Raw genomic sequence first — 14,546 nt, 5'->3', positions numbered from 1 at the left:
TTAAGCTGGACAAAATTGCTGTGAATTTTCCCATCTGTGTCCTACATCAATCCAAAAAAATACTTTAATGTCTAGAAGAATGATTTACTCCAGGGAAATTTATTCAGGTGCAGATAATTAATAAAGCTACTGAAATGGGAGGATATTGAGTCACTGTGGAGAGATGTTCCTAAGTCCCTGATCTACTCCTGAATAATGTAATTATTATTTGTAATATATACACCTATGTAACAGGTGTGTGTATACATATGTTTGGTATATAAAAGTGTATATGCATATGCTATAGGATGTGGTATACCATACCATGTATCCCATAGGATTGTAGATTTAGGGCTGGAAGGGACTTAACCCCTCCACCTTTTACCAATTGAGGTAATTGAGTCCTGGAGAATCAAATTTACTTCCCCAAGATCACACAGGGAGTAATTGGTACAGCTGGGATTCAAACCCAGGCTTTCTGACCCCCCAATTCTGTGCTTTTTCCATTTTGTTATACTGTGATATGAAGCATGAGCCCCAACCCACATTATAAAGTAGTAAATATCTAAAGGTCATTGTTCTGGGGAGCTCTGAACTGCTATCTTCCCTGCCCAGAGTGAAACTCTGACAACTTCCTTCTTGATGCCAATTTACTGTGTTTGATGGAAAATGAGGAATGGAGAGGCTATCTAGGAATTGGACACTTCTCACCGGTAGGGTTGCTAGATGGAACGTGATCCATGACAATTTGACCTGTCGTTCCCCACCTCCTCCCGTTCTTGAAGTCCTCATATAGAGTTTCTTTTCCAATGGGAGGTTTTTTTTTTATGGTTGGACATAGTGCCTGCTCTGTAGGCAGAGAATCCCATCTTAAGTGGCTTAAGATGTCAGAGCTTAGCTCAAGTGGGAAGGGAGATAATACGACACATAAATTGGGGCGGGAAGGAAATCCTTTCAACTAATTACTAATACATCCCACTCAAATGGATTCCATTACACTCTCTATTGAGATGTCTCTACTTTCTAAGCAGCAATCAATTAAGTCACAACTTTAAAGTCGTATGTGAGTAAATTAAACACAGGAGGCCCTTAGCATAGTTGGGGAATAGATTCTAGAGGTTAGTCTATTAAGTAAACACTTGTTAAACAAATACTGATTAAATGCCTACTATGTGCAATGCACTAGAGTGTCAGGATCTGAGGGAGCCTATAATAAGGATAATTAGGGAGGGCCTGGAAGGAGTTAAGTTTGGCTTATGCAGCTTCCTCCTGTCCCCCTCTGTTGCTCCTTTTCTTCCCTCCCCCAAAAACTCAGTTTGCTGAGACTGCTCTCTCTCAGCTGGGTTGGGGGTGTGGGGGTGTGGGGGCAGTATCAGGTTCAATTCAGATGAGATTTTTAAGTGCTTGTACCTAAACTGACTTAACTAGTTAAAAGCCAGACTGTCCAAATTGTGGCCCCTCAAGGTAGCATTATCAAGACAATTGGTTTTTTTTTTTTCCCATTTGCTGAGCTTACCACCCCAGTACTTAAATGACCTTTCTCCAAGTGATCAGTATGGCTTCTTCTCCCCACTAGCTGTGGATAATTGAGTTTCATCACATCTTGGAGGAGTTTCCTCACGCTAATAATTGTTGCACCATTTGGGCTCTCACCCACCAGCTGTGTGGGTTTCCTGTGGAACATTCTCTCCACACATCCAACCTTGTGGACCTGGGTGTTGTTCAGTTGTTTTTCAGTCATGTCCAACTCTCTGTGACCCCATTTGGGATTTTCCTGGCAAGGATGTTGGATCAGTGTGCCATTTCCTTCTCCAGCTCATTTTACAGATGAGGAAACTGAGGCAAATAGGGTTCTGTGACTTGCCCAGGGTCACACAGCTTCTAAATGTCTGAGGACAGCTTTGAACTCAGGAATGTGAGTCTTCCTGACTCCAGGCTGGCACTCTACCCACTGTACCACCTAACTGTCCCTTTGTTATTACAGATCAATGAACCGCTCTGAGGCTTTATGGGTTCAAGCCCTGCCTCTGAAAAGCTCCTAATGTGTGACTCTAGGCAAGTGATGTAATCTCTCTGTGCCACTGGCAAATGCTGATTTCTGTAGAAAGTGACTTACTAGAAGCTCCCTACACTGATAAAATCTCAGTTATGTTTAAAAATAAAAATACAGTATATAGTTTGAATTTTCTGTGATTCTTGGAGATTGGATTTTTCAAAAATAACTACAATATAAAATTCAACCTATACTTTTATAATATGTAGTAAGAAGAGCCCTGGGCTTTTTCTATGGTTTGCTACAGTTAAGCCAATCTCTTAACCCGGTCCTCAGCTTCCTTATCTGTAAAAGAACGGGGTGGGATTAGATGTCCCTGAGATCCTTTCCAGCTCATGGTCCTTCCTCCAAGACCAGCCTCGGGTCCCTTATGCTGTAGTGGCCTTTCACTGTTATTTTTTGCAGAATGTGTATTTTGTAAGTGAAGTGAGCAGTCATAAACTCCCTGGGGGCAGGGGCTGCCCCTCTTACTTTTTCTATGGATTAGGCAAATAGTAGGTACTTAGTGAGCGCTTGCTGAATTATTAAATTGTAAGTCAGATAAGTTTACCATTTGCATGTCTGGGATCAGTACTGGGTCAGATGCTTTCCCAGCAGGTAAGGTGGCTGTCATCTCAAGGGGCCAGGAAGGATCACAGGTCTAAGCTGTTCCCTGTGCTCCCCTCCTCCCACCCAACCCCCCAGCCCCCACCCCTCTGGGCTCTAAGAATTGAGTTGACTTGGAGCACTATGAGGCCAGAAGAATTCTACATTCTTGGGTAGGAAAGATCTCTGCAAGACCCACACATTCAGCTAATAAACTAAGGCATGGACTCCAAATTCAGTCTATTTTGTAGGGATGTTTATAGATTGATTGGTGCTAATCCCTTAATCCAAGGTCATTTGGGACGTCAGACAGCAGTGGTGGCCGGTTGTGGTGGAAGGTGTGTGAAAGATTTGGGAGGTCAAAGGGTTTCCTGGTGTCCTTAAAAAGACTCAGTGAATGACCCCCTCTCTGATCCTGTTAGGAGTCAGGGAGCTAATTCATGTAAATTCTCACCTCTGTTCTCGTAAATTGGGCCAACTCTGCTATGAAACAGGGCGACTTTTCAAGCCTCGGGTTCATGAGGTGCACTTGTAGGTCGTCAGTTGTTAACAGAAAGTGGGCTTGTTTACTCTGACTTGGCATCACCACTGCCTTTTGTCTGTGACCCAAGTCTGGTTCTCTCTTAGCGTTGTCTTTATTTGCACTCGGCGGCTTTTTGCTCTTTGCACTCTGCAGCACCTGGTGCAAATCTTCAGATTCTTCACACTACAAATGTATTTCTGTCACTAGATCCTCCTTCCTCCCAAAGTGCCAGCCTTCCAGGTGCTCAGCCTTGCCCCCTGGGAGCCTTCCTTCACTCACCCCCTGCACACAGGCAGACACCGAGCCTGGTTTCTACCTCCATTATTCTTCTAGCCACCAGCCTAGTTCAGGGGCCAATCACCTCTCCCCTGGGCTATTGTAATAGCTCCTTAATTGGTCTTCCTGCTTCTGGGATCTGCTTTCTCCCGCCTATCCCCCACACAACTATTAAATTAATCTTTCTTTGTGACAAACGCAACCAGCCACGTTTCCCCCCTGCTTAAAAAAAAAAAAAAACTATTGCCTCTGTGGTAAAATGCAAAATCTGCAGCCTACCATTTAAAGGCCTCCACGGTCTGATTCCCTCCTCCTCTTCTCATCTGAATTGAAGCTCTTTCCCTTCATGCATTCTGTCTCAGTCGAATAGACTCACTAATTGTTCCCTGTACATGACATTCCTTCTCCCACCTATGTGGGAGCATCTGCAGACTGAGGCTACCTCATGTGTAGAATTGGAGTCTGTCCCTTATCACTGGGCAGCAGCCTCGATTCCCAAGTTGATTCTGCCTTACCCTCCTTCACCGACACAAGGCTTCTGCCAAACTGGCTTGGTTGCCGTTCCCCGAGCCTTTGCATGTGTTGTCCTTCAGGCGTGGAACTCCCTCCTTCCTCTTCTCTGTCTCTTAGAGTCCCTAGCATCTCTGGCTTAGGTGCCGATTCCTGATCCACTTAGCTGTTGGTGTTATCTCCCTCTTGGAATTACTTTGTATTGGGTTATGTGTAATTTTTACTTATTGGTCTGTGGATGTGTTACTTCTTTTTAAGACAACATAAGCTGCTCAGTGCCTTACATAGTGCCTAGTACATGTTAGGTACCCAATAAATGTTTATGAACTGGATTATTTACTACTGATTAAATCATTTACGATTTTTCCCTTCCCCTCCTTGCCCTGCATCATTCATCTAACACCCTTTCCAAAGCTATATTGATATTTACAGCTAATGTGAGTGTATGTCACTTTAAAACAAATTGTGATAACCTCAACTACAAAGTGAAGCCAATGAAAAGTTGTTTCTGTATTCCTGACCACCACGTTTCTCTCATTGCCTCTTAGGCAGTCACCTACCTTTCCCAGGATGAACTTTTGAAAGGAGAAGTTGAAGAATCCTTGGAACGGGTGCAAGTGGCCATAAGCACCTTAAAGACTTTTAAAAATACTTTCTTCAACTATAGGGAGAGATTGGCAAGCTATTTCACCAGACACCAGGAGATCAAGCCATGGGATTTCCAATCCCACATGGTGTTTTGGAGATTTGACAGCTTTTTCGACCGTTTGATGAAACTAGAGGTATTGTCTGTTGCTTCATACTTCCTGCAGGTTATAGACCTGGAATGAAAATCATGTATTTTCCAATGCCTTTGAACCAACAGGTACTATCATCCGTGAGGTAAGTGAGAAATTGCTTCTCTGAGTGATTCAGAAGATCGTAGGGAGAGCCCCTCTGTACAAACACTAACAGGCCATCTTCTCAGGTCTTCCGAGATTTTCTTTGGTTTCCATATCATTTTTTTTATTATTCTGTAAACATTGCATTGAGTACAGATGGAAATCCATATGTAATGAAAGCTAGTCTTTAAATAAAATCTTGAAATGGAATGTATCTGGTGCTCTGAAAATTACATTTTAAGGTTTGCAATGACATATACATGTCATTATGTTATTTTATACATAATCTCATTTGATTAGAGAGGAAGTGTACTTAAAGGATAGAAAGCTAGCCCCAGAGTGAGGAAAACCTGAGGTCTGATATGTTTTGACTGTTTTCTAGTTACTTCTCTACAACAGAATCTTTATTTCCTTTTCTTTTTCCGTGTACACAGAAATGCAGGTTTTTAAAGTGTCTGATTAAATGTTGGAAATGAGCATTGGATGAGCAGTTTGTTTGAGTCTTTACCATGTTATTTATTTGTCTATTACCAAGGACATATTTTCTACAATATTGGAATTGGAGAAGCTGGAAAGACTTGAGTTTGGCGGCACCAAGGGGACTGTTCTGAATGATGAGATCTGTGAAATGAGTGCAGAATTTGCAGAGATCTGGAAGGTTTTCCAGCAGAGAACTTATGACCCATGGGATTACAACAACATGGTAATATTGTTTTCTGAGTCACATTCCAACAAATTTTTGAATAGAAGATCTGAGAAGGGTCTTAGAGACCAATCTCAACTCCAGCTCCTGAGGAAATTGATCAGTCGGCAAGCATTTATCATGTACCTGCTGTGTGCCAAGTGCTGGGTTTATCTAGACAAAAATGAAAGAGTCCTGTTCTCAAGTAGTTTACATTCTATAGGGGAAAAAAACTGAGTGAGGTCTCAGGGGTTTATTGACTTGACCAAGGTCATGTAGGTAGTTTGATGGCAAAAGCCAGGATTGGAACCAATATCTGTCCCTTTGTTTGGTTTTCTTTCTTTCTTCCTTTATCTCTTTTTTTCCTTCTTCCCTTCTTTCTTCCTTTTTTCTTTTCTTCCTTTCTTCCTTCCTTTTTTCAATTTCTCTCTTTTCTTCCTGCCTTTCTGCTTTTCTACCTGCCTTCCTTTCCTTCTGCTTTTCTGCCGCCTTTCTTACCTGGCTGGGGGTCAGCATTGCCCATTCTTCCTGCTTTTCCTTCTTCTTGTGAATCACTTGAGACTCTCTTGCCCCAGATTAAGCCTCCTTTTTCTCCTTGTTTAAGAAGTTTGTCCTCTGACTTCCCAGCCATGGTTTTTGCAGTTTGGTGAATGGCTTCTTAAATTTCTTTTTCCATTTTACCCCCACCCTTTCTTTTTCTTGGAAAGAGGGGAAAAATAAGACTTGTAATCTATTCCTTTACCTAAAGGGAAGTCATGGGTGCTGTTGCTTTTTTAGCCTCTTCTAATCTTAGATGTCTTCCAGCATCTGGGTCCCTTGGGATTTACCTGTAAGAATCCCCACAGCACTGGGTTAAAAATAGCTCCTTGTTATCAGTTGTTTGCCAAGGTCCAATTAAGTACTGAGGGAGAACAGCAAACATCTAACCTTTTGCCTCATTAAGATTCTGTAACTTCTTCATTTTATCACTTTCATTTTTAGTTTGAATTGAGCAATCTTCAGTTTCACACATTTTCCTAACATTTAAAATGTATGACAACAATAACAATAAGATGTATAGTCATATGTTTTATACAGATTAATGTAGTTTCTACACATATCATCTCATTTTATTCTCCCAATAACCCTATAAGCTTGGTAGTGAAAGTATTATTGTTTACATCTCATTTTTGGCCTGGACATGTGATGTCCTGGGTGTCTTGGTGTGAAGAATCTCTTTGCTATTATAAATTGACACACTTTCTGCAACTGATCCTCTTAGGGAGCTGCCTGGAGATAACAAGAGGCTAAGCAATGTGCCAATATGTTTTAGAGGGAGACATGAACTCAGGTCTTCTTCACTCTGAGACTGGTCTTCTATCCATTATGTGCATCTCCTCCCTAGTAAAGCAAGATGACATTTGTAAATCTCTTCGCAAAACTTAAAGCCTATACTAATGCTAGCTATTGGGCAGCCGGGGGTGCAGTGGATAGAGAGCTGAGCCTGCAGTCAGGAAGACCTGAGTTCAAACCTGGCCTCAGACACTCAGTAACTGTATGACCCTGGACAAGTCACTTAACCTACTTTACCTCAGTTTCCTCATCTGTAAAATAAGTTGGAGAAGGAAATGGCAAACCACTCTAGTATCTTTGCCAAGAAAACCTCAAATTAGATCACAAAGAGTCAGACACAATTGAAACAACTGAGCAACAACAACGATGCTGGCTATCGTTCTTATTATTCACACTCCTGTTTTTCAAATGAGGAAACTGAGGTTTAGAGAGGTTACTGTCTAGCTCAGGATAACACAACCGGTGTGAGTGGCAGAGCCAGGGCTTTACCCCAGGTCTTCTAACTCCAAGTTCCATGCTTTTCCCGTCATAGTAGTTTTGTAACAGGAAGTTATAGCCAATTTGGCCCCAAGAAAGTACAGTTACGGAGAGAACACCGAGAAGATAAAGAGGCCACATGACCTCAGCCCACTTAACCATGAAGGGAAAAGGACATGGAGCCTTTCCAAAAGGCTCCATTATTCCTTGGCTTGCCATAGGGCTATAGAGAGGGGTAGAAAACAAACCAATGATTTCAAGGGTAGAGGGACCTCCCAGTGAGTAAACTTCCTCTACCATTGCTGGTCAGCACTTTGTCAGCAATTTATCGTCCTGGAGAGTTGCCTAGATTATTGAAAGGTTAAATGACTTGCCCAGTCAATATATATCAAAGGCGGGATTTGAACTCAGGCCCTTTTGATTCTGAAGCCAGATCTTTATCCACTATGCCCCTTTCTGTCTATAATACTGTATGATACTTTTGGGGTAGGTAGGTAGGACAGTCCAGACCTAGAATTTCATTAATATGAGAAACTCTTAGAAAGGAAACTCTTGTTACCAAATGCAGTTTAGAAGAGGTTCTGAATTTAAAGTCTTAGGTGCCTGGGACACTGAGAAATTAAATGACCTACCCAGGATCACACACTCAGAATGTACCTGGGACTTAAACCCAGGTCTTCCTGGTCCTGAGGCCCACTCTCCATGTATTCTGCCAGGCTTCCTCACTTCTATGACACTCATGAGAAGCATGATTAAGGCAGTGTTTGTTTGAAATGCTATTCTCTTTTCCAAGTCCCACGCCTGGCTAACCTCAGCTGATTAATAGGTTTGAAAGCTTTGTCTTGGTGATGTTTGTGAAAAAGCTTGTCCATCACGCACAGACCTGGAATTACCGAGTGGTCCCTTATTTAGAAGTTTTCTGGGCCATTTTTACAGAATGGAGAGATTTTCTCAGGCTGTTTCCTGAAAAGAGCTTTCAGGTTCCCAAGTTATGATTAATATTGAATGAAATAGTCACTCTTGATTTAACTTCGATTTTTTCCCTAATAGACCGATAGGGAAAGGAGTAGGAAAGGTACCAAGATGAAGGATCTCTTTCTTTTGTGTTTACATTCAGCAACCATTCCAGCCTGTGCCAGGCTCTCAGCAGACTCGTCTGTTGTCCCAGATCTCAGCTGAACAAAATGTGACTGCTGTGTCGGCTCTCTGTCATGTACATAGAATAGTGCTATAAGGTTTCTCAAGGTATTTGAAATAGGGGAGGGGACCAAACACCCAGGGGGAGGATGGAAATCACAGACTTTAGCACTGCGGAAAGGGAAGGCAGTCATGACAATATCAGTAATGACCAGTCCCTATGCTTACTTGCCCATTTGACAAACACATATACACATACATCTCAAAGTGTTTGTAACTTATTCTTGTAAAGATTTCGCTGAGGTGGGAAAATGGGCATATGATGAAAGCAACTGGCAGGCTTTTGCAAATGATATTTATAGCAGCCCACATCTTGGTAGACACATAAGTGACAGAAAGAAATAGAGATGACAAGATTCCACCATATTGTTGATGGTTCCAGGTTATTGCTGGATGACTATAAATGAGTATTTAGTTCAGTTGAGCAGAATATGTCTTGAAGAGGTCTCCTCCAAGAAAGGGGGGCCCATGAATGTGTGAAACACTTTCAATGCTGAGCTGAGGAGTTTGCCTTAAGGCACCAGGGAGACGCTGAGGATTTTGAAGCTGAAGAGTGACAAGGTCAGACTATGTGGCAGGTGATTGGAGTGGGGATAGATTTGAGAATGGGACACCAGTTAGGAAGCTATTGTAGTCATCTGGGCCAGAGGTGAGGCCAACTTGAACTAAGGTGGTGGCTAGGTGAATGAAGATGGAGGGATAGATGCAAACGATGTAGCAGAAGCAGAATTGTTAAATCTTGGCGACTAATTGAATATGAGGGATGAGGGAGAGATAAGAGTCAAAGATAAATCTGAGGTTATGGACCAGCACACCTGGGAGGATGCTGGTGCCCTCCACAGCAATTGGGAGTACTGGAGGCTGAGTTTTACAAAGTTCTTATATTCAATGATCTCTTTTGACTCTGGAAATGCTAGAAAGTAAGGAAAAGGAAGAGTACTTAGCCAAGGAAAAACCCTTTTAGATATATTCCTGAGGATAAGTCCTTGTGCCCTTTAGCTTCAGGATCTCCTCTCTCCTCTGTTGATGGCCTTTCTTTCACTGCCCCCAGGTCTCCTGCCTCCTCACTGGGAAGGGAAAAACTCCCAAGTGTACCAGCCCCAAGAGTTAAAATTACTTCAGGAACCACCGCATTACTGCTAGGTTGGAGCCTTTGGTAATTAGGTCCCATCGAATACTTCTCTCTTCAGAGTGCTGGTCAACTCCCCAATTAGCCCCTCTGTCTCACACAATGAAGCAGGAAAGACACACATCAGTTCCTTCACAACGGGATGTTCAATTAATCAACATTTCTCAAGCACCTACTATGTGCCAGGCACTGTGCTTAAGTGTTGGGGACACAAAAAGAAGCAAATGACAGTCCCCATCCTTAAGGAGCTCACAATCTAATGGAAAGAGTCTAGCATTTCATTTTGTTGAACAATCAACAAAAATGCTTACGAGGACTTTTGCCCACTGGTTTCTCATGAATCTGTGGTGCTGATGATCAACGGTTTGTAGTGTTTCCTTTTTGGAATGTGAAATTTTCTCCTTGTGCTGAAAAACAAGGCTCCAGGATAGATGCTATCAACCAAGTCAAACAGCCCTTTCCTCCCAAGCCAACCAAGTGTTTACTCAGCCCTTTCAAGAATGTTCCAGGATCTCAGGTCAGCAAGTCTTGTGTGAGGCTGAGATACACTAGACTTGTTCAGACTTGTTGGGGAGGGTCTGTTTTCAAAGACCTAATGGCATATGAATGAAAAGGAATGTTTGTACTGATTTAGAGGAAATGGAAACTTCTTCCTTGATGCTGAATATAAATAAAACAAACCCTGGTACTTCATCCTTTCTGCTGTGGGCATCCAGGGCAGCAGAGATTAGAATTCCAACTGATGGGGGGCACTTCTCAGAGTCCATGTGAGCATTAACCTGTGAATATTGGGTGTGTATATTTTTTCTCCCCCAATAGCATGGAAGCTCTCAAGGGGCAGGGACTAGCTTGCCTGTACATCCCTACCATCTAGAGCAAGTGGCCTGGCATACAGTAGATGCTTCATAAATACATGATGGTTGATTAATGGATTGGGTAAAGTTAGTCACTAAGCATTTATGAAGCACCTGCTATGTACCAGGTACTGTGTTAATAGCAGTTTCAGCAATAAACCTATTTCATGGGGAGGGCAAATTTGAGTTGTAGCTTGGGGTCCCCACCCCAATTTTTGAAGTCTTAGTCCTAAAAGGGTGTGGGAAGACCTTTTGTTCCTTTGAGGCTCTGGATCAGAAGCTGCTTCAAGGTGGAAAAGATTTCATTTTTGGTTTCTATATTCCTTACACTGAACACAGTACCTGGGTGCATAGCAGGCACTTATTATGTGTTTGTCAGTAAACAAGCATTCATTATGCACTTACTGTGGGCCAGGGACGATGCTGAGCATTGGGGATACAAAGAAAGCAAAAAATATGGTCACTGCCCTTGGGGACCTCGCCTTCTAATGGTGGTGGGGAGGGCGGAGATGCCATGTGAAAAATTGTGTGGGTACAAGATACATTGTTGTTTGGTCATTTTTCAGTCATAGCTGACTTCATGATCTCATTTGGGATTTTCTTGGCAAAGATACTGGAGTGGATGGCCATTTCCTTCTCCAGCTCATTTGACAGATCAGGAAACTCAGGAAAACAGGGTGAAATGAGTTGCCCAGGGTCACACAGCTAGTGTCCGAGGCCAGATTTGAGCTCAGGAAGAGGAGCCTTCCATACTCTGACCTGACACTCTATCCACTGCTCAGCTGACTATATATACATACACATACACATACATACATGTCTTTTTTATATACACACATATGAGAATTACATGCATAAAACCCATACATAAATATATACACACAGTGTAAATGGGAAGTAATTTCAGAAGGGAAGGAAGCAGGGATTGGGGGAAGAGGCCAGGAGGGGCCCCTGCACAAGCTGGGATCTGAGCTGAGCGTTGTTGAATGTGGGCACAGAGCATAAGCACCAGCAGGTTGTGCCAAGATTGGTATGATGCCCCGAAACAACAGTTTTAAATGTGGGCCTGTCAGTGTTCACACAGACTCTCCATCATGATATGTTTTTGAGGCACCTTAACTATTAAAGTGCTGACTGATTTGTAGAGGGGTTGCAACCTGTCTTGTTGGAGGGAGCATCCACCTCTGTGAGTTCTGGGGTCTTGGAGCAGCAGAGTTTTTGAGTGTATCAAAGTAATGGTGAATTATCTAGGTGAGTCTGAATTTTAGGATTCACTCTTAGATATAAAAAAAAAAATACAAATCTACGTGTTTTTTGTAGGATGTCTGTCCTAAATAAAAATGGTGGAGATACTAGCGTAAGAGAGAATGAAGTTAGATTTTCAAATGGCAGTGAGGATAAAGCTGCAAGTAGAAGAGGATTTTGTTGTTGCCGTTGAAGCTTTTCTTTATTTTAAAGCGTGATTCAATTACTCGTCTCATGCCATATTTGGGCAGAGGGTGAGGACTGGTTGGGAATGTGGCCTGTGGGTTCATTCGCCTGCTGGGGTTGCTTGTAGGCCTGTGAGCCACAAAGCGATGGCTTGTCCATCTGAGGACAGAGCTGCTTCATCAGGGAGCCTGGGAGCCTGAGAACCTAGGCTGTGGGACCTATGAGCTCTCTTCTAAGCTGGGAGGCAGAGTATGTTCTGCCCATTGGACCCTCTCCCATCATTGTGGGCCTAGGTTAGTGAAAAGAACCCTAGCTTTGGAGCTGAGACCTAAGGTTATGCCCAGGCCTGCCCCTTCACCAGCTGTCACCTTGGACGGCCTGTCTGAACCCCAGCTCCTTCTGTACAATGGGAGCAATAATACTTGTAAGTCAGGGGCAGCGTGGAGTAGGGGTCGGGAAGGCCTGTGTTCATGTCCTGTCTCTGACACATACCAGAACCAAATGTGACCTTCATTAAGTCCCTTATACCTCGTAAGGTCATGGGCAAGTCTCCAAGATTTTAATTGCATATGAGTGGCTGGTCTGCATAGGCAGAGGAAGCTGTCACATTTTGCGTTTTCTACACCAATTAAATCACAAGTTCACATATATATGTAGCACACATATATAGTATATATAGTATACATATATAGTATAGTATACTATATATAGTATACTTATATGTATAACCATATATGTGTGTGTTCACCTGTGTGTTTCTGTAAGATCTTTGAGGGCAGGAATTATTTCATTTTTATCTTCATATCTCCAGGGCCCAGCATGGTATCTAGTACTCATGTGGTACTCAATGCCTGCTTATTGATTAATAGATTAAATGCGATCATGAGAAGCCATGTGGGAGAGTAGATAGAGGATCTATGGACTTGGGAGTCAGAAAGATGTGGGTTCAAAGTCTGTGGCAGACTCTGCCTTAATCTCTCTGAGCTTCATTTTCTTCATCTACAAAATGGGGATGATAATAATAGCACTTACCTCACCAGGTGATTGTGAGAATCGCACATTAAGTACTTTGTAAATCTTAAAGTGGGATGCAAATTTCAGGTGTGATCGTGAGTATGTAGATGTCTTGGCTATTCTTTATCGAAATGGTGGTATCAAAGGAAAAAAAAGGCATAAGTTGAAGCCCATGTGGTTGCTGAGGTTTCACTCCCAACTTCATATATAAGTTTCCATTTTCCAGGAATTTGAAGAGGATTATACTGAGTTCAAGGCTAAAATTCTGGACTTCGACAGAAGGCTTGGCACTGTCCTCTGTGCAGGTTTCCTTGACTGCTCAGGCTTGGAATCAGCATTTAAGGTTAGTACTGGCGTCCGATGATCAGCCAAAGCTATTTTAATTGTTAGGGGAAGATAAAATCATCAATAATTTAATCCAATCAACATTCATTAAGAACCAACTCTATGTTGGGCACTGTGTTAGCTCTGGGGATACAATTAAGAAAAAGAAAACCAATTCCTGCCTTCAAGGAACTTACAATCTAACTGAGGGAGATGGGGAACAACATACATCCTAGATTTAGAACTGAAAAGGAAGGACCTTAGCGGTCAGTGAATCTAACTTATCATTTTACTTTTTTAATATAATTTTATTTTTTTTTCTTTTCAACTTTACAGTAAGTCAGGTATTTCCATCTAGACAATAGAAAAGAAGGTTGTACGTGAAAGTATGAATTTCTGTTGTGTCCAGTTTGATTTTCTTTCGAAATAGAAAATAAACTCAATATATGACTTTCAAAGACCTTCTGCTCATTGGTACTCCATTCTAGCCCTTCTTATGTGCATTAAAAAGGCTTCCCTGTTCTTCCCCTCACCACCACCATCCTTCTGTTCTTCCTTCTTTTTCTCCCTATCCCTACACCCTACTACATATTGAAAAAAGAAAACTCTTGTAATGAAGGGTTCCAAGTGGAACAAGTGAAGGCCAGCAGAACAAATCCCCACAGTGGCCATGTCTGAAAATGTGTCTTTTTCTCCACCTTGTGTCCGTCCCTCAGGATGGTCAGGAGGTGAGCAGTACGAGTCATCGTAGGTCCTCTGGAGACACGGTTGGTCATTGCACCATCAGAGTTCTGAAGTCTTTCAGTTCTTTGCCTTAATAGTGTTGTTGTTATTGTATGCATTGTTCTCCTGGGTCTGTTCCCTTCACTCTGCATCTGTTCATACAAATCTTCCCAGGCTTCTCCAGAACCGTGCCTTCCATCATTTCTTATGGCACAATAACGTTCCATTGTATTCACATGCCAGGATTTGTTCAGCTAGTGTCCGTTTTGTGGCTACCCTTTAGTTTTCAGTTCTGCACTCTAACACAAGAGCTGCTAGAAATATTTTTGTACATATGGATCCTTTTCCTCTCTCTCTGATTTCTTTGAAGTATACAGCCCCTTCATTTTACAGATGAGGAAACTGAGGCCCAGAGTTAAGTGACTTGCCCACGATCACACAATTAAGTGATTGAGGCAAGATTTGAATCCAGATCTTTCTGATCCGAGTCCAGCATCCCGTTCTTCACACCACACTGCCTCTGAATCAGTTTCGTTCTTTATCCAGCATTGTTTGCCTATTTCTCCTTTACTTAAT

The 14,546-nt window shown here is 42.4% G+C and overlaps 1 protein-coding gene across 2 annotated transcripts in view; it reads left to right on the top strand.

Moving 5' to 3' along the window:
- Positions 1-14,546, top strand: part of LOC114050436 (dynein heavy chain 11, axonemal-like) — a 315,578-nt gene that overhangs the window by 33,759 nt on the left and 267,273 nt on the right. For both annotated transcript variants that reach the window (XM_027872110.1, XM_027872109.1), the window contains exons 7-9: positions 4,475-4,708; positions 5,343-5,510; positions 13,150-13,266. In XM_027872110.1, coding sequence (XP_027727911.1) covers positions 4,475-4,708; positions 5,343-5,510; positions 13,150-13,266 — 519 coding nt within the window. The remainder of the gene's footprint in view (positions 1-4,474; positions 4,709-5,342; positions 5,511-13,149; positions 13,267-14,546) is intronic.

Source organism: Vombatus ursinus, unplaced genomic scaffold (genome assembly GCF_900497805.2).
Source record: "Vombatus ursinus unplaced genomic scaffold, bare-nosed wombat genome assembly UNPS02014799.1, whole genome shotgun sequence".
NCBI lineage: Eukaryota > Metazoa > Chordata > Mammalia > Diprotodontia > Vombatidae > Vombatus > Vombatus ursinus.
The sequence above is the reverse complement of the archived record's forward strand: the minus strand, read 5'-3'. Positions and strand labels throughout refer to the sequence as shown.